We start from the raw sequence: 19,138 nt of genomic DNA, 5'->3' as shown, positions 1-19,138 counted from the left end.
GACACAGCAGTGGGATTTGGCAAACCTCATTCCCCACAGAAAACCACCTTGTGTTTTCACAGAAACAGCTCACAAAGTTAACAGGACTGAAAAAACAAACCAAATAAAGAAGGCTGAGGAAATGAGCAACACTGAAGGACTATGTATGGAACCACAAAAAGAGAGATTAAGATACACAGTCAGGTAGGAAAGAAACCAAACGAGAGAGCCAGGAAGATGAGATGGATGAACAGAAGAAGAAATCAACCAAACCAAAAGGGGAAAGAGAGAAAAGCAAAACAAGGACAAAGAAAGGAGTACAAAAGGGCCAAGACAAGAAAAGCAAAACAACACGAAGGCAGAAGGTAGAGCACAGACAGTGGTGCCATTATAAGATACAGATCATGTCTTTGTGTTTCTCAGAGCAGAAAGACAGCAATTCCCCATCTCTCCAGCCAAGCCCTGGGCTTCTGATTTCAAAGATTAAATGACTATTGTTCCTCATAAGATCCAGCCTGGTTTGGCACTTGGGATGAGCAGTACCTGGACCAACTTGGAACAGCTTCAGTAAAGCAAAGCACCAGTCATGTGTCTCTCATTAGAGAAAGAAAGCACAGGAAAAGTGTTAAAAACTCCACAAATTTCACTTCCACTTACTTAGATTTCCCTCAGATGTCTTCCTTGCAGATACTGCTTTCTTGCTATGGCCAAGGTTTCCTGACAACCAGATGAACCTGTCTGGCATCTGCTGCTGAAAGGAGGGAATCTACCCCAGCCCCACCACTTGGTGGTTTTTCCTTGGATATTTTGGCTTTGGCTGATTGCTTTTCCTACCAACATGCATGTTCCTGCTGCCTTCCTTTCTCATGTCTTTCTCTCCCTCTTCTCCTATTGCTGTATCTGAAACAGAATTATGACCAAAGCAGCATCCAGAGGGGACAACCCTCTCCTCCCTGGGGATCATATTCAGTCTCATCATTGCAAAACAAGGAAATCTTTGCAAAAATGAGGAAATAGATGCTTTACTCTAGAGCATCACCAGTTACCCCCACAAAAACAACACACAACATTCACGCTGCTCCCAATAACACTTGGAAACAGTCACTAATTCTGCCATGGACAATTGGAAAAAATAACTTTAAAAAGAGAAGCAAACTTTAAAACCCTGTCCTGTTCAGCTGGCTCCTTGCCACAAGTCACAAAATAGCAACTTGCTCCTGATATGACCTGCACTCAGGCCTCATTAAAAACAGAATTAACTTGATAATTTGCAAGCTTCCAGTCTCAGAGATGAACATTGACCTCCATTGTTCCGTTCCTGCAGGCAAAGTCATCTGAAACAGGCAAAGGCTGAGGGTGCCAACATCACCCAAAATCACTTGTCAAATGGTTCTCTCAGGTAGATGCAACTTAATGGGAAATTTCCGTTTCCTTCCAATTATTAAGCTGCAGAAAAGATGCCTCTAAAAATATTTCTCCTGTAGCTGCCAGGCAAGAGCACCATCTGGTGTTCAGCTAATTAAAGCTTTCAACCTGCATCTGGATCTTTTTTGTGTTTGCTGGGGTTTTTTATTATGTTTATTGCTTGGGTTTGGGATTTTGTTTTGTTTGTTTGTTTAGTTAGGTTTTTCCTTTGTTGAACTGGGGGGGTTTTGGTTTTTTTTTTTAAGTAAATTTACTCTGCACTGGATCTGATTCTGTGAAATACACATAAAAAATGTGCAAAGCAAGCTATGAAAAATTTCTTAAGTTCTATGGAGGAAAGAAAAAGAGTAGAACAACTCAAAGAAATTGCTGTGGGTTTATACATAAGTATTTCTCCTTAAAAAACCCAAACAATAGAGTATTATATACCTTTTTAGTATATTATACATCTTGTTAGGCATGGGTAGGCTGTAAATAATTCTTGTGTCTTCAGGGATCTCACAAGAGAAAGAATTGTTGCCTCACACACTCCCAATTACACAACACCCTTCACAAGCTTTACAGCCCTTCAAAATGCTGGACCTTCTCCCCAAGCTCTGCCTATTCCCTCCAGGCAGAAGCCAAAACACTCCTCCTTCCTCACTCTTCACAAAAATAGCACGTAGTAAATGCCTCACAGCTTATTTACCTTAACCCAGTTTCCATTCCAGTTGTCTAAACTTTCACTTTTTCACAGAAAAGCATCAGGTCACTGTTGGAAACTGTAAAAAGAGTTTGAGTAACACCTGAAGTGTTAAGTAATATCAGGTTGTTCTTGTAAGGCTGTGTTGTAGTTTGGGATTATTATGTAAATTCTCTCCCCTGCCACTTAACTGCCCATGCCAGCGGTTAACAAAAGAAGCAGTTAACTGTGATCGCTGGGGTGGGGGCAGGTTTGTCTCTTTTGGGTTTTTTTTGATATTCTTCGCAGTCTTGGCTCGGCGGAACGGGGGAGTGGGGGCTCGAAGGAGGCAGGCTGCCCTGCTGGTTACTGCTGGGGTTTTCCCTGGCTGTCTGGCTGCTGCCTACTCCGGACTACTTTTCGTGCCGCGCTGCTGCTGCTGCCTGCCTTGGATTTGCTGCTGGTTGCTCGTACCTTTCTGCTTCTTGGACGGGGAACACAGGGGGAAGAGACTGAGTCCATCTGAAAGCCCACTGCTCGTCTGTTTCGCTGGAGAGGGACTGAAACTCACTCTGCAGCCAGCCGGGTTGTGACATGGACACTTGAGTATAACCTTTTCTCCCGGAGGAAAACCTGCTGGGTTTTGTTGTTGTTTTGGTTTTTTTTTTCTTTCTCTTGTGGTGTTGGGGAAGTGGGTTGCACTAGTCTGTTTACATATATATATATATATATATATATATATATATATGTCAGTTATCCTTCTTGTATTAAAATTCCTTTTCTTAAATTTGATAAAGAGTGGTGTGATTATCGTGGAGGAGGCCCCTCCCCTGCTTGTGGGTAAAACATTTTGGTTTTTTCCCCTCAAACCGAGACAGGCTGATAATCAACACACAGGCCAAGGAATTTAGCAAGGGAGTTGGATTAACAGAAGTTACAGGGACTTACAGTCTCTGTTTCTGGAGGTGTGCTATGGATCCCTCCAAAAATAATGATTCTATTTATATCCACAATACTTGTTGGACTGAAAACACAATCAAAGCTTAAATTTCAGATATTTAGAAAATATCTTTATGGACACACCATGCCAAACTTGTTTTTAAAATGCAAAAGAGAGTGAAAAAAAGCCATGTAGACTAAGGAACTCAACAACTAACCTACAACTAAATCAGGGAAGATGTACAGTTCAGTTAAGTTGAGAGGAAGCATCAACACCTGGAATCTTCAGCAACTCCAGTCACCCCAGAGGTTATAACAAATAAAAAGAAACCTTCCTAAAACAACAAGGAAAAAACAAAGTTTCCCCTCTACACAGCAGACCCTATTTCTGATCTTTCCCAGAGAATGAATGGCAATTACAGGCATCATGAAAAAGACAAAAACCCACAGGAATGGAAGAGGTGGTGGAAAATGCCTCCAAACTTAGAAACAACAGCCTATTTTACACAGGCATTTATTCCTCTGCTCTTTAAAACAGGAATAATTAGCACAACCACTCATTTGCTTTCAAACTTGTCACCTCTATAAATATATTATTTAAGTTTAGCTCTACAACAGCCTCTTACCTGTTTGTTGGAGTGGTGAAGCTGAAAGACAGCAGCTGATTCCAGAATGGGTCATTCTCAGAGATGGGCTCTGCTCCTGACAGTTTTTTTAAGTACTCATTTTCTGGAAGCTCACTGATGCTGCTGCTGTTTGCTCCCATCTTCTTTATTTGGCAAACCTCTTTCTAAACTTTCATTTCTTTAAGAAAAGAAAAGAAGAGAAACATTGTAAGTATGTTGTGCAAATAAGGAATATATTGACCCTAAATTAGTACCACTAAAGGCTTTAGTTCACCCCCTTGAAAAATCACTGAGATGTAGAAATCAGGTGCATAGCAAGACATTAGAACGATTTTCTTTCAACAACCTGAGGACAATAACATCTTAATCCAAGGAAGTTAGAAGTTTCTGTGCTATAATATTTCAGTCACCACCTCACTTGGATTTTAACAAATCACCCTCAGCACAGTTTTATCAGTACCAAGGCTGCTACCAGTGGGGGAAACTTGTGATAGTTTGATACAAGTTTTTCCCCTGGTAACCAGATGTAACTGGGGAGGGGCTTGTCTCCCAGGTATTCCTCACCCATTCTTTCCCCTCCCATGGGACAAGAGAGGATATGAGACAGGAGATAGGGAGTTTTTTGCTTCTGATTCTCGTGAGGGTTGGGGGCAGTGAGTTCTTTGTTGCTCTCAGTCCCTTATCAGAGCCACACAGAGGATCAGAGAAAAGACATGAGTGAGACCCCCCATGTGAGAGAAGGGGCTGCCTTTCTTCCCAGAGTGGTTGGTGAGATTGTGTTGTACTGGTTTACTTGGTGGGTGTGTGGGTGTGTTTTTGTACCCATTGCTTTTTGTTTTGTCTCTTTGTTGCCCGTTTACTTCCCCTTTCCTTTTTTCCCCTCCTTTTCCCTTTCCCTATTGTGGGTGCAAATTGTACACATATAATTGTGAACATTTAGAGAATACACACACACATGTATTCTTTCAAGTTTCTTTCAAGTTTTTTTTTCCCCCTTTCATTTTTCCCTGTTTTGAAGAGCAGGAGGAAAAGGGGGGGCAGGTCGAGCTGGGAAGCCAGGACAAAACCAAGACAAAACTGCAAAGAATTCACGATTTTAACAGGGTATCAAGTTGACAGGCCATTCAAAAACGCATTTTACAAATTGAATATGCATAGATAGAAAATGCTGCTTCTGTAAAGACAGCAACCATCTACATACACCTTGAGAGCTCCTGCCTTGCCAGAGAATCACAGCTCTTGTTCTGCCTGTTGTGTTATCCAGCAAGGAAGGTACTACTATCTCTGTAAAATAATGGGGTTGTTTCTGGGCAACCACTTCAAGGGGAAAAAGTCAAAAAATTAACACATCAGAAACACAATTGGTTTTTAAAGCAACACTGCAGAAGTTGGCACTCCACAGTTTCTTTTCATTAGTCTTTGTTTCGTACTTGATCTGTGCAAAGAATGAGGTTTCAGTCCTTCATGCTGCCTCTCACCTTTATAAACAATTTAATTAAAAGAAAAAACCACAATGCTATCAACTATGTGCCTGGGATGATTCCAAGCATCTTCCATCCTTCCAGGATATCAGATTCAATAATCATCCCTCTTGGGGCAGAAATAACCGTGACTTCTGACAACTTTAGGGGTTTATATGAAAAAAAGCATTCCCATCAAGATAAAAGTGCTGTGCAACACGTCCCTGTGCAGCCCAAACACACTCCTGAGCTGGCACAGGACACAAGAACAGTTTTTAAACTGAGCTTGGCCGTGGCACTGAGTGCCATGATCTGGTAAAGGGACTGGAGTTGGACCAAGGGTTGGACTTGATGATCTCAGAGGGCTTTTCCAACCCAATCCATTCTGTGATTCTGTGATCATGATTGAACAGGGACAGTATCTTACAAGATTCAAGTTGTTACCCAGCAGCAACTCTTCCCTTGGTCTTTACAAAGATACAGGATCTTTTTCATGAATCATTCCAGTACTGATCCTCTTAGAACTCAGCAGCTTTGCAGCAGCAATCACTACCATTAAAAAACAATTCTAGTAGAAGTTAATATTAATAAAGAACAGCATAAATCTGAGGAAAGCTTACTAAAAACAGACATGCAGCAAAAGCTGCAGTGTTTGCAGCCCTCGTGGAGGTTACCTGCAGGCAGAGAAACTTAAAGTAGCCCAGGAGTGAAAATAGAACTTTGTGCCAGGGAATTCTGTGGAAAAGCATTAAAGGATTATAATCTGTGATTAGTTTAAGAGGATTTCCAGAACTTTGGTTGAATGCTTACTCACAGAACAGAGTGAGTGCATCTTGCCTGAACACAAATTCTGCTGCCTCAGAGAAAACACCTCCAGAATCAGTGTACTTTACCTTTGAAACAAAGCCAAAGAATACAAAACCTACAGACTAAAGCAGAAGAGAAACTAATTTGTGTCATATCTGAGAACACTGGATAACCACTTTGGATAATCACTTTGCAGAAGAATCAAGGTTCAGCTTGTACATGGTCATCTCAGCTCTGTGTCCCCTGGTTTCACAGAATCACAGAATGGTTTGGGTTGGAAGGCACCTTAAAGATCAGGGACATCTTTCACCAGACCAGGTTGCTCCAAGTCCCATCCAGCCTGGCCCTGGACCCATATTTTGGCTCAAGTCCCTTCCCTGCACCTTTAAATGACTCAGAGGCCCTACACTTAAATCATTATTTCTTGCAGAAAAGACAAGCTTGGTCTGTGTCTGCTTCACATTCCCATCCTCTGCTCATGTTTTCCAATTCACTTGCACCAAGATGAACACCTAAGGGAGAAAAGAACCAAGAGGTAGCTGGAGCTCTGCCTTCAAATCCTTCCACCTTAACCTGCAACTCTTGAGTTCTCCATGCCAGAGACCTGACAGTGTCCAAAATCCTCAGCCAGTTCTCCCAAGATGAGTAACCACACTCGCTCTTTCCCAAGCTATCCTCACAGCTTGCAGCAACTCCCCAAGCCCCCCATTTGACCCACTTACCCAGAAACACAAGAGCAATGGGAAAAGGTTGCAAGTTAATTCCTGAGAAAGAGGCTGGAGAAGGGACTGGAGCACAAGTCCCATGGGGAGAGGCTGAGGGAGCTGGGGGTGTTTAGCCTGGAGAAGAGGAGGCTCAGAGGTGACCTCAGCACTGTCTGGAACTGCCTGAAGGGAAGTTCTGGCCAGCTGGGGGTTGGTCTCTTCTCCCAGGCACTCAGCAATAGGACAAGGGGGCACGATGGGCTCAAGCTCTGCCAGGGGAAATTGAAGTTGGAGAGCAGAAAACAATTCTTTGCAGAGAGAGTGCTCAGGGATTGGAATGGGCTGCCCAGAGAGGGGGTGGATTCCCCATCCCTGGAGATTTTTCAACTGAGCTTGGTCGTGGCACTGAGTGCCATGATCTGGTAAAGGGACTGGAGTTTGACCAAGGGTTGGACTTGATGATCTCGGAGGTCTTTTCCAACCCAATCAATTCTATGATTCTATGAGTCTGCATACTTTTTAGATTTCTTTCCTACAGTATCCCAGCAGGTTAAATTCCATTACAGCAAATCCAAAACAAATAGTGCTTTAACTGCAAGTCTTAGCAAAATATTTACTGTGTTTCTTCAGAGTCAGTGTCAAATCACAGGGCCCAAGAACGTGCCCAGTTCCACGGCCACACCCACGCTCTGGAGCAACACAAGGAGCTGCTGGCTGGAATCTCTCCTGAGATCCAGCTGACTCCTTCCACACTGCATATAGAATCACAGAATCATGGAAACAACTGAGTTGGAAAAGACCTCTGAGATCCTCAAGTCCAACCCTTGGGCCAACTCCAGTCCCTTTAACAGATCATGGCACTCAGTGCCACGGCCAAGCTCAGTTGAAAAACCTCCAGGGATGGGGAATCCACCCCCTCTCTGGGCAGCCCATTCCAATGCCTGAGCACTCTCTCTGCAAAGAATTTTCTTCTACTCTCCAACTTCAGTTTCCCCTGGTAGAGCTTGAGCCCATCGTGCCCCCCAGCCTGGAGCGCTGCAGGGGATTCTTGTGGCCAAAGTGCAGGACCTGGCACAGAACATGTTTGACTACACAGCCCTTCCCCAAAGTGACAGAAAAACAAGGCACCAGCTGATTATTTTCTCCTCTAAATGTAATTAATATCAAGCCACTGAGATTTGTCAAAAAATGCAATAGCTAGTTTGAGCTCCAGATAGTAGTTTGTAGATAAGTGGATTTGGCAAGCTTTGCCTTCCACTCATTTGGGAGCCAAGAAATCCTGGAGCAATCAAACAACATGCAGCTTTTTCTCTCTGTGTTATATCCCAGGAGGTTTTTTCCCCACTTCCAAGAATATTATATTCACTACACTCCTCTAAAGTAAAAACCTCAGAAAGTTCCACTGATATTTAGACAACCACACTCTCAAACAACACACAACAGGTGTAACAGAGCTATGTCCTTCCTAACTCCTTCCACCAGGGCCTTGGTTATCTCAAAGCTCACTGAGTGCTCTGCAAGGGTTTTGTGATGCACCTTCAGCTCCTACAAAGCAGCCACTGGACCTGCCTTTAGCAAAACATTCTGAGAACTCCAGTCAACAGGGGACCCAGGAAACAAGTCCCTCCTTCAAGAATACCCTATAAGAAAAATGTAAAAAAATAATCAAATTATAGAATAAAAATTATCAGTATTCCACTTCCATTTTAACAACAGTAACAGATTAACCCTAATGGTTTACCTCAGCTGGTTACATGAGCTCAAATACACTTCCCAGACAGATGTTATTAAGCAATTTTAAATTAAATGCCAGTCACCACCTTAAATCATTTTCAAACATCCCATTAAAGGTTTCTTTCAGAAACAGCTGCCCTTGAGTTAAAAGATCATTCAAATATAACACGTAACCACTTAAATTTGCACATTGCTCTTGATTAAGAGGCCTATATGCTGGTTAAGGCAGTTCAAGTCTTTATACAACATAAAGGGGTGGACAGTATTTGGAACACAATTACAATAGTATTTTTAAATAACATTAAAAATTTATTTATCCATGATTTGTCCTGCACTTGACTTCCACATCAGCATTGAAAGGCTGCTCCAGGGGAACCCAAAGTCACTGCAAAAAATGAGGTTGAACAGCTCCTGCTTCCTCACATGCTAAAGCAGGACAGCCCCAAGAAACACCAATCACAGAAAATCCTCTTTCACTCCAGAAAAGTCAGTCCTTACCCCAGCAGTAAAATACCAATGAAATTTAATTTTTTTCCCCTTGAAATACACTAAATAAATGCACAGCTCATTAAAATTTTAAAGCTAAATCTCATCTTGAAAAGCAAATCTAATTACTTGCTAAAAAAAAAATTAAAATAAATACAGGCACAAGTTATTAGCACCTCATGTAGTTTAACTCAGTATTGTTACACCCACACAGAATCCAGGCTGGTCTGCAAGTGTCCTGCTCTATTATACCCAACATCTGTATAGTCCCAGAATTTGGCTCCACGATGCAGCAGCAGATGCTTCAGAGCAACACAAGGGAGTTTGTTTTGCACATCAGGACTCATTCCAACCTCAAATTGTTAAGATTACACAAAAATCCTGTCTTTACTGTTTCTTCTAAAAGACTTTATTTTAGTATTAATTATTAACAGTGTTTACAAGAATGAATTTTTTTCCTCTGAAGTTAAAAACAATTCAGCAACAGATACCTGCTGTGTCTGTGCTCATGAGTGTAGCTCAAGAATCACAGAATCACAGAATTGATTGGGTTGGAAAAGCCCTCCGAGATCATCAAGTCCAGCCCTTGGTCCAACTCCAGTCCCTTTACCAGATCATGGCACTCAGTGCCACGGCCAAGCTCAGCTGAAAAACCTCCAGGGATGGGGAATCCACCCCCTCTCTGGGCAGCCCATTCCAATCCCTGAGCACTCTCTCTGCAAAGAATTTCTTTCTGCTCTCCAACTTCAATTTCCCCTGGCAGACCTTGAGCCCATCGTGCCCCCTTGTCCTATTGCTGAGTGCCTGGGAGAAGAGACCAACCCCCACCTGGCCAGAACTTCCCTTCAGGCAGTTCCAGACAGTGCTGAGGTCACCTCTGAGCCTCCTCTTCTCCAGGCTAAACACCCCCAGCTCCCTCAGCCTCTCCCCACAGCACTTGTGCTCCAGTCCCTTCTCCAGCCTCGTTGCTCTTCTCTTCTCAGTTGGATTGGAAGAGACCTCTGAGATCATCAAGTCCAACCCTTGATCCAACCCCACTGTGATCACCAGCCCACGGCACTCAGTGCCCTGGGCTGGTGATCACAGTGGGGTTGGATCAAGACATGTTGGATTCTCTGTCCCTGGAGGTGTTTCAGAGGACACTCAGTGCCACATCCAGTCCCTTCTCCAGCCTCGTTGCTCTTCTCTGGCCCCGCTCCAGCCCCTCAATCTCTTTCCTGACCTGAGGGGCCCAGAACTGAACACAACACTCAAGGTGTGGCCTCCCCAAGGCAGAGTCCAGGGGAAGGGTCACTGCCCTGGGCCTGCTAGCACCACTGCACTTGGAAAAAACTTGTCATGCCCTCTAAGCTTTCTATTTAAATAACTTTAGACAAGTAATTATAGTTCCTTTCAGGATTAAATCTCCTACTGGTGTCACAACTTAACTGCCAGTGTTGACATTTTGCCAATCTGCCCAGCACTGACAGCTCCCCCTTCCAAAACTGTCCTTGGCGTGGCTGCCTGAGCCTGCAGACACCCTGAATAATACAGATTATATATAGTTGTGGGGATTTTTAAATGAGTTCTTTCAAGTGTAGGAATTTGAGATGGTCGTGCACATGGTCTGACCATGTCACCTGAGATCTGCTCTCTAGGTTGGCTCTCTAACAAAATCACATGAAAATGAATTAAGTGATGATACTGTACATTTGGAAACCTAACAAAATTTCATTTCCACATATAAAAGCACTCTGGTTGCCTTCACAGTTTGCTGCTTTATGAAGTAAAGTAAATAGACATCGTTTTCCTTCCAAGTACAGCAGCCAATATCACTGTAAGGAGGAGAACATGAGACCTAAGGCTGCTTATTCAGGACTGCACTGAGGTTTTTGACTGATTCCAATTTGCATCCAGAAACCACAACTTTCAGACCATCTTTCACCCACGGGACACTAAAACATCCCACAAAATCCTAACTGAGTTATGAGACTACTCCATTATATATAATTCTCCACACAACAGAAGATACAGAAGGTATATTAACAGTATGAATTATTCAGCTCCAATATTTCAATTTTACTGTCCACACTATATATTTGAATTCTGACTATGCATTCATATTACAATAATATTTCACTGGATCACAGACTGGTTTGGCTGGCAAGGGACTTTAAAGCTCATCCAGACCCACTTCCTGCCATGGGCAGGGACACTTTACACTATCCCAGGTTGCTCCAAGCCCCATCCAACCTGGCCTTGGACACTTCCAGGGATGGGGAATCCACAGTTTCTCTGCCCATCCCTGTGGCAGGGCCTGCCCACCCTCTCAAAGAATATTTATAGCTAAGGATCAAATGCTTTATGGACTAAGTGCCATACACAGCCTACCAACAGTGCATCTACAGATAAAGAACACCTTGTAGATTTACATTCCTGTATAGGGTCAGAGTGAATTGTTTGAGCAGTTGCACAGCCCGGAAATCTCTTTTTATTTGTCTAATGTGTTTCAACCTGCTTTACTAGAGCAGGGGAAACTGCAGTAAACCAGAAGCCCTGCTTCTTTTGTCATCTTTATGAAGATACTCAACTTCCTGCTCCCAGAAAACCAGATTTTGCAACTCACTAACCTAATTCTGTCACAGTCTCAATGTTCTGTACTATCTTGTTCCCTAATAAAGGACTTTATTCCTATTAAAACATCCCTATTTTCAATGCAACACACCAAGTATCTCAAAACATCTCAAGGACCACTGAAAGGGAGGTAGTCAAACCAAAGACAGGAGATCAGACTAAGTCCCAGCTGATCTGGGTTAGATCTTGCATGTACTGCTTTAATACTCACCCCTCTGCATCTCAGACTCAATAAACCTGTCCCGTGTTTCATCACACCCCAGAGATTGCAAACTCAGCATGACTTGACAGATTCTGAGAGATCTGTCCATCAATAAAAACCACACAGCACCCCAGGGCCCAAAAAAACGTGCCAAACAAAAAATATGCATCAAGAAACAACATCACCTGATCCTCTGCTAAATCTGAAAACCAGAACCTTTGTATTGATTAACTGCTGATAGAAATACCTACGGTCTCAATACAGAGCAATTTTCCCAGAGGAAAGGGAATTGGGTATCACACCTACCCAAAGGAACCAGAACAGGGCTAACAAATCTTAATTGCTGGGACAGGACACAGGGAATGGCTTCCCAGTGCCAGAGGGCAGGGTGAGATGGGATACTGGGAAGGAATTGTTGGCTGTGGTGAGGTACTGGCATAGGTTGGGCAGAGAAGCTGTGGCTGTTCCCGGGTCCCTGGAAGTGTCCAAGGCCAGGTTGGACACAGGGCTTGGAGCAACCTGGAATAGTGGAAGGTGTCCCTGCCCATGGCAGGGTTTGGAACTGGATGAGCTTTGAGGTCCCTTCCAACCCAAACCATTCTGGGATTCCATGATTTCTTTGCTTCTCTCTTACAAGCAGTGAGTCTGGAGGGACAGGACACAGGGAATGGCTTCCCAGTGCCACAGGTCAGAGTTAGATGGGATATTGGGGAGGAATTCTTGATTTCCCAGAGAAGCTGTGGCTGCCCCATCCCTGGGAGGGTCCAAGGCCAGGTTGGACAGGGCTTGCAGCAACCTGGGATAGTGGAAGGTGCCCTGCCCATGACAGGGGGTGGGACTGGATGAGATTTAAGATCCCTTGCCAGCCAAACCAGTCTGTGATCCAGTGAAATATGAGGGATGAGATGGGGTTTAAGGTCATTTCTAACTTAGGCCATTCTGGGATTACATGAAATGAGCACTGATACTATAAAACCAAAGAGATTTGATTTCAGGAGCTGACCTACAGTTTCTCTTACCTACATACCCTCTGTAGCTGCTTTCTGTCCTTCTGTCCCCTTACAGGAAAGAAGGCAGCAATAAGAAGGCCTTGTAACTCCAATCACAGCTGTGTCAGCTCTCCAAAGCACTTAACTCTGTCTGGAAAAGAGAGTGACAAAGCTCCAGCAATGGGGATGGATTTGCAACTTCCCAGGAAAATTAAGTGTTTATTCGACTGCACTGCTTGGGGAATAGTTTTGGACAAGCTTTGGAGAAGCTTTGGAGAAGTTTTGGAGAAGTTTTGGAGAATTTTGGAGAAGCTTTGGAGAAGTTTTGGAGAAGTTTTGGAGAAGTTTTGGAGAAGCTTTGGAGAAGTTTTGGAGAAGTTTTGGAGAAGTTTTGGAGAAGCTTTGGAGAAGTTTTGGAGAAGTTTTGGAGAAGTTTTGGAGAAGCTTTGGAGAAGCTTTGGAGAAGTTTTGGAGAAGCTTTGGAGAAGCTTTGGAGAAGCTTTGGAGAAGTTTTGGAGAAGTTTTGGTGCTGCTGTTATCAAGGCTGGGAAAAAAACAAAACAAATCAAAAGAAACAAACTAAAACCCCAAACAAACTAACAAAAAGGAAATCAAGTGTTATCTTTCTGCAAAGAAAAAAGGCACTTAATGCAAATACTTCGTTCACACCAGGGGATCATTTACTAGTTTACACAGAGAAAGTTTTAAGAATTTTGGTTGTATCAATTCAATTGGTAAAGTTTTGCTAAACAAAACTAATAATGCAGAAATATATGGCAATAACAGTTCATGCCTGTAGTAGGGATAATTAGTGAAAAAAATCTTTACAATCCTCAGACTTTAGGATTTTTTGCTGTCTTAAATCAGAGGAGAGCATTGAAATAATATTTGTTTTTAAAGCATGTTAATGAGTCAAAATACTTCAGTTATAACTCAATTCCTGGTAATCATCAAATGCAATCAAACCACTATTAAGAATTCACCTTCTCTGATTTACCAGTCACTTACAACCAAGCTGCCTGGGAGGTTTCAGAATGGAATAAATGATCAATTAAAAAAGTTTCCTACTGTTTCAAAGCTAATGACTGACGCAGGAAAGACTGTTTCTGCTCACTCTGCTTTTCACTAATGTGCAATTTTTCTCCCTTTTTCCACAGTGTATTTTGTGACCACTCCTTTCCTCAATTCCCTTTACCCACCCCTTTTACTTTTCCTCACTGCAACTGCTGAGACACACAAAACATCCCCCCAAAAACCCCAAACCACAAAAAAAAAAGTTATTGTGAGAAGAAGCAGACAGCAAGCTGCTTTTGTGAAAAATAAAATACATGATCTCTTTCAGAGATACTGGTTGACCATGAGAGTGTCTGTCTTTGCAGCTTGGGGGCCAACAGCATCTTTCTTGGCTCTCTAGATAATTCTCCATTTCTCCTCTACCCAGGATTTTTCACACACTACCAAGTTTGATGACACTCCCTGGGGCTATGAGAGTCTGTATCTACAATTCTTTAACTTATCTTTGCATTAGCACAGCTCTCTAAACATTCCACAGGTACCAAAGGATCTTCTCTGAAAGCTCAACACCTCAGGACAGAAGCACTTTTGGGCAGCAACAAGAAATGCCACAGAATTAAGAAGTGATCACCATGATGATTAAGAAAAGTAAAGAAAACCCCATCTTAACACCTTTAGGCAGCTCTCAAGATAAATTATCTGACTTGCCCACTGTTTACTCTGCTAGATGAACAAACACGGCATCCCTTTTGGTCCTCTGGACTATTCTAGTGCCTTCCTCTTCCTCAGCAAGAGCCTGAACAAAGCAGCACTGCAGAGACAGGGATATGGTCCTTCTGGGTTCCACTGAAGCCTGAAGAGTCTTGCACGTAGCAGAAGTGATTAATCTTGATAGAATTACTGCAGGCAAAGAAGGCTCCTCACAGGGAGGGCAAGCAGCTGAAAAAAACCCTGTGTTTTCTGCTCCAGTTCCTTTTCCACAGTGTTTTCATGGGAGTCAGTCATCAATAAAAGCCTAATTCTGAAGGGCACAATCTGCTTCCTTCACATCCCACCTACGGGACGGTTGCTCTGCTCACAAATGAAGAAGGGATTTTTCAAGATCTTGGTGAGGCAGAGTGTTTCATGCAGAAGGAATCGGATGTGAGCGAGCTCAGAGGATGTGGTGGTTGCCCAAACTGCTGCACAAGAGATGCCATAAATCGCCTCTGTCTTTGACAGTTCACCCCACATATTGTCATACTGCAATAAAGTCTTGTGAAAAGATGTCCCAGTTCAGCAGGTGGGACCAGTTTATCCCTGTGTGGGGGTGACCAAAGCTGTGCATTCTAAACCCTCCATTCATTGCCCACAACTGTTCCCAATGGCCCATTGGCAGCAGCTGCCCAGGGCACAGCTGAGCCCTCAGGCTGGGAGCTGGCTGGGAAAGAAGCCTGGCAGAGGAGCTGGGAGAACTCCCCTCCAGGGACTCCTTGGCACCTCCACACCCACCTGAGGGCTCAGCTCTGCTCAGGGGCCACCAACCATTCCAAAATCCCCCCTGACTCCCAGAGTCAGATCCCCCAGTGTGGAACTCCCTACCCTGGGGGAGGCACTGGGGGCTCCCACCTGCACCTGAGGGGATGGAATCTGGGGGTTTGGGGACTTGGGGGCCACTCATTGGATGCAGAGGAGGAGCAGAACCTGGACAGGAGGAGCCACCACTCTCCACCAGACTGTGCCATCATCTGCACCAACAGGTTTGTCCCTTCCTTTTCCTTTGCACTTGGGGGAACCACGTGGGGCTCAGCACCAAACCCTCCTGTGTTTGTGCCCCAGGGGGTGGGTTACACTGCTGGGGTTGGGGGTTAAACCCAATTTCTCTTTGTGCCATTGCATTTATTGTAATATTGTTATTAAATTGTGACTCTGACTTACAATCTCTTTTGTGTTGGGTTCGTTTCTCCTGACAGTTTACCTTTAAACAAGCACAAAAGAGGTGACAGAAAAACAAAAATCTGAATTCTGTAAATGAGAATGAGATGTACAGCTGGTCTATTTTCTCAATGCCATCACAGAAAACTAACACATTTTCTTTCATTCTTTATAATAACATATAATCAGTGACCACCATGTTACTGGTGATCCAAATTGCTAATTTTTGAGCATCAAATCTATCAGTTTGGATAAGGAAATGCCCATTTATTAATCTCAAAAATGCTTACTTCAAGTGAAGTACTGGTAACCTTCACTGCTCACCTTCACAGCCTTGTCCTGAACTGGAACTACTGATTCATAGGTAAAACAAAGAAACAAACAAACCAGTCTTGCTCAAATTCCTTTTCTCTAAAGTTGCATGAGACCCAAAGAAGCTTGACATAAAAACACTACTCCAACCTCTTATAACAAAAACTTCTGATGTACAGCAGTCAAAAAATATGAAATTGTTACCTGATGGCACTGAACACCAATAAGTAAATGTATGCTGTGACAAACAATAAGTCTTGTTTGCAAGGCCTAAACCCCCAAATTATTGTATTTCCACCCCCACTGTATCGGTCCTTCCATTAGTACACACACATTAAGTGACACCCCTGACTTACATTAAGCTTTTAGTCCTCTCTTCCCTCAGCCATCATGTTTTGTCAGGGGCAGAACAGTGGGTACATGTTAAATCCCTTGAAGGAGCTTTTTTAAATCCCACAAACACTTTTCTGTTAAGTTCAGAGAGCTTTCATTTAACTTTCACAGGTAAACAAACACTTAAAGCATTTAGAGACTTCTTTGTCCAACTTACACACAGGCAAAAAACATCTCTACTTGATGAACACAAAAATCCACAAGATCTGTCAGGGACTCCTCAATTCTGTTCATTTTTAATGCTGGCAGTTACACACCCACACTAAAACACAGCACTAAAACACAGGCCAAATCTCCCTAAGATATAAAAGCCTCCAAATTGCAGGGTTGGATTAAGAGTTGGACTTCATGATCTCGGAAGTCTCTTCAAACCCAACTGATTCTATGAAACTTTATCAAGAGCTAACAAAATTTAAAGCTACAGAACCTATAAAGATAATTTTTCTGATGTGATTTCTATATAACATTTTATGGATAATTGCTGCACCAAGCCTACAAATCTGTGAATAGAATGATAGCATCAGTTTCGGAAAAACTGGTGAATGGAGCTGCATCCAGCTGGCGGCCGGTCACTGGTGGTGTTCCCCAGGGGTCAGTGTTGGGTCCAGCCCTGTTTAACATCTTTATTGATGATTCAGATGAGGGGATTGAGTCCATCATCAGCAAATTTGCTGATGACACCAAGCTGGGAGGGAGTGTTGACCTGCTGGAAGACAGGAGGGCTCTGCAGAGTGATCTGGATAGACTTGAGATATGGGCTGATTCCAATGGGATGAAGTTCAACAAGGCCAAGTGCAGGTCCTGCCCTTTGGCCACCCCAACCCCTGCAGCGCTCCAGGCTGGGCACAGAGTGGCTGAAGAGCAGTCAGGCAGAGGGACCTGGGGGGACTGAGGGACAGGAAGCTCAACAGGAGTCAACAGTGTGCCCAGGTGGCCAAGAAGGCCAATGGGATCCTAGCCTGGATCCAAACTAGCATGGCCAGCAGGCCCAGGGCAGTGACCCTTCCCCTGGACTCTGCCTTGGGGAGGCCACACCTTGAGTGTTGTGTTCAGTTCTGGGCCCCTCAGGTCAGGAAAGAGATTGAAGGGCTGGAGTGGGGCCAGAGAAGAGCAACGAGGCTGGAGAAGGGACTGGAGCACAAGTGCTGTGGGGAGAGGCTGAGGGAGCTGGGGGTGTTTAGCCTGGAGAAGAGGAGGCTCAGACGTGACCTCAGCACTGTCTGGAACTGCCTGAAGGGAAGTTCTGGCCAGCTGGGGGTTGGTCTCTTCTCCCAGGCACTCAGCAATAGGACAAGGGGGCACGATGGGCTCAAGCTCTGCCAGGGGAAATTGAAGTTGGAGAGCAGAAAGAAATTCTTTGCAGAGAGAGTGCTCAGGCATTGGAATGGGCTGCCCAGAGAGGGGGTGGATTCCCCATCCCTGGAGGGTTTTCAACTGAGCTTGGCCGTGGCACTGAGTGCCATGATCTGGTAAAGGGACTGTAGTTGGACCAAGGGTTGGACTTGATGATCTCAGAGGGCTTTTCCAACCCAATCGAATTTATGATTCTATGAAAACACCTTAAGACAGAGGGGACAAGAGCTGGTATGGGGGCAATCATAAAAACAGTTACCTCTATGCTTCCTCTGACATTCCTACACACCAAGGAAAGGTCAGCACTCAAACACAGCCAGTGTTTTCTGGAGTATACGCAGAAATAATTTCTTTAATCCAATTAGTAAGCCCAGCTAGAAGGGAGGAAGGCTGGGTCATGCACACCTTATAATTTCTGTGTAAAAAGCCCAACTTTCTCTACCTGTTACGAAACTATTACAGGTAAATAACACATTTTTCAACAGTTTCAGGACAGGAAAATTCAAATAATATCTCTGCTCTTCTCAGTGGGTAAGTAATTCTGAAATCTGGTGTTTGCCTTCCCCAGTGAAACTCCTGCAGGACAGCTGTGCAGGAACTATAAAATGAGAACAACAAACTGAACTTTAAACAAGAACATCAAAGGGATATAGTGCTTAAAAAAAAGACTAATCAAGAATAGGCACAACCCATAAACGGATCAGACTTTACAGCTTAACAAATACTACACATCAGTACCAATGTTGCTGGTTTTACCTTCTTCTGGTAGTTAAAAAGAGACTTTCACTACCACAAATAGAGCAAAAATTTTCAAAAACACAATTTTACACCAATTCCCTGACAACCTATGACGGATCACAGTGCTAGAAATTTTCAGTATGAGAATGTTTTGTTGAATCTGTCCCTCTTTTTTGCTTAATACTCAGTATACATACCTAGAAATCAATTTATAGTAATTCATTCAGTTTCTAACACATCTAAAAGGGGCTGGTGGGTTGGATATGACACAAATCAGGATAAATCCAGCTGACTTAATAAACTATGTAGCTTCTTTTATGGAAGGGGTGTTAAGATTGCTGTTACACCCAAAGATTTTCTCCCTGTTTAAATCTCAGACATAAATAAAACCTGTCAAATGCCAAAGCAAAGTTTCAAAAAGATAATTCAACCACCTTTACAGCTTTAAATGGATGCTCTGACCATCATCAAAAGTTATATATTTGTTTCAATACCAGTTTATTTTTCTGTATTTCAAAGGTTATACAATTATTTTGGCATCTATCCTCTTCCAGAGTTGGGTATTGTGCATATTTTTACAACAGGGTTGTTTGTCTCTGTTTTAAAGGTTTCTCACAGCTAGAAATCTATCCACAGCATAAAAAAACAGGTTGTGCAGAAGGACAGAGTTGTTTTGTATGTGTGATAATTTTATATTGTATTACACATCATGATTGATGTCACCTATCTCCAGGATCTACTGCAAATGAAATTATACTTGCCAGAGTTTGGGATTACTGCAAGGGGCAA

At 43.3% G+C, this 19,138-nt stretch overlaps 1 protein-coding gene across 2 annotated transcripts in view; it reads right to left on the bottom strand.

The window, feature by feature from the left end:
- DYM (dymeclin) overlaps nucleotides 1-19,138 on the bottom strand; it is a 236,759-nt gene that overhangs the window by 214,383 nt on the left and 3,238 nt on the right. For both annotated transcript variants that reach the window (XM_071580989.1, XM_071580988.1), the window contains exon 2: nucleotides 3,631-3,808. In XM_071580989.1, coding sequence (XP_071437090.1) covers nucleotides 3,631-3,770 — 140 coding nt within the window. In that variant the 5' untranslated portion in view covers nucleotides 3,771-3,808. The remainder of the gene's footprint in view (nucleotides 1-3,630; nucleotides 3,809-19,138) is intronic.

Source organism: Pithys albifrons, chromosome Z, assembly GCF_047495875.1.
Source record: "Pithys albifrons albifrons isolate INPA30051 chromosome Z, PitAlb_v1, whole genome shotgun sequence".
Lineage (NCBI taxonomy): Eukaryota > Metazoa > Chordata > Aves > Passeriformes > Thamnophilidae > Pithys > Pithys albifrons.
The sequence above is the reverse complement of the archived record's forward strand: the minus strand, read 5'-3'. Positions and strand labels throughout refer to the sequence as shown.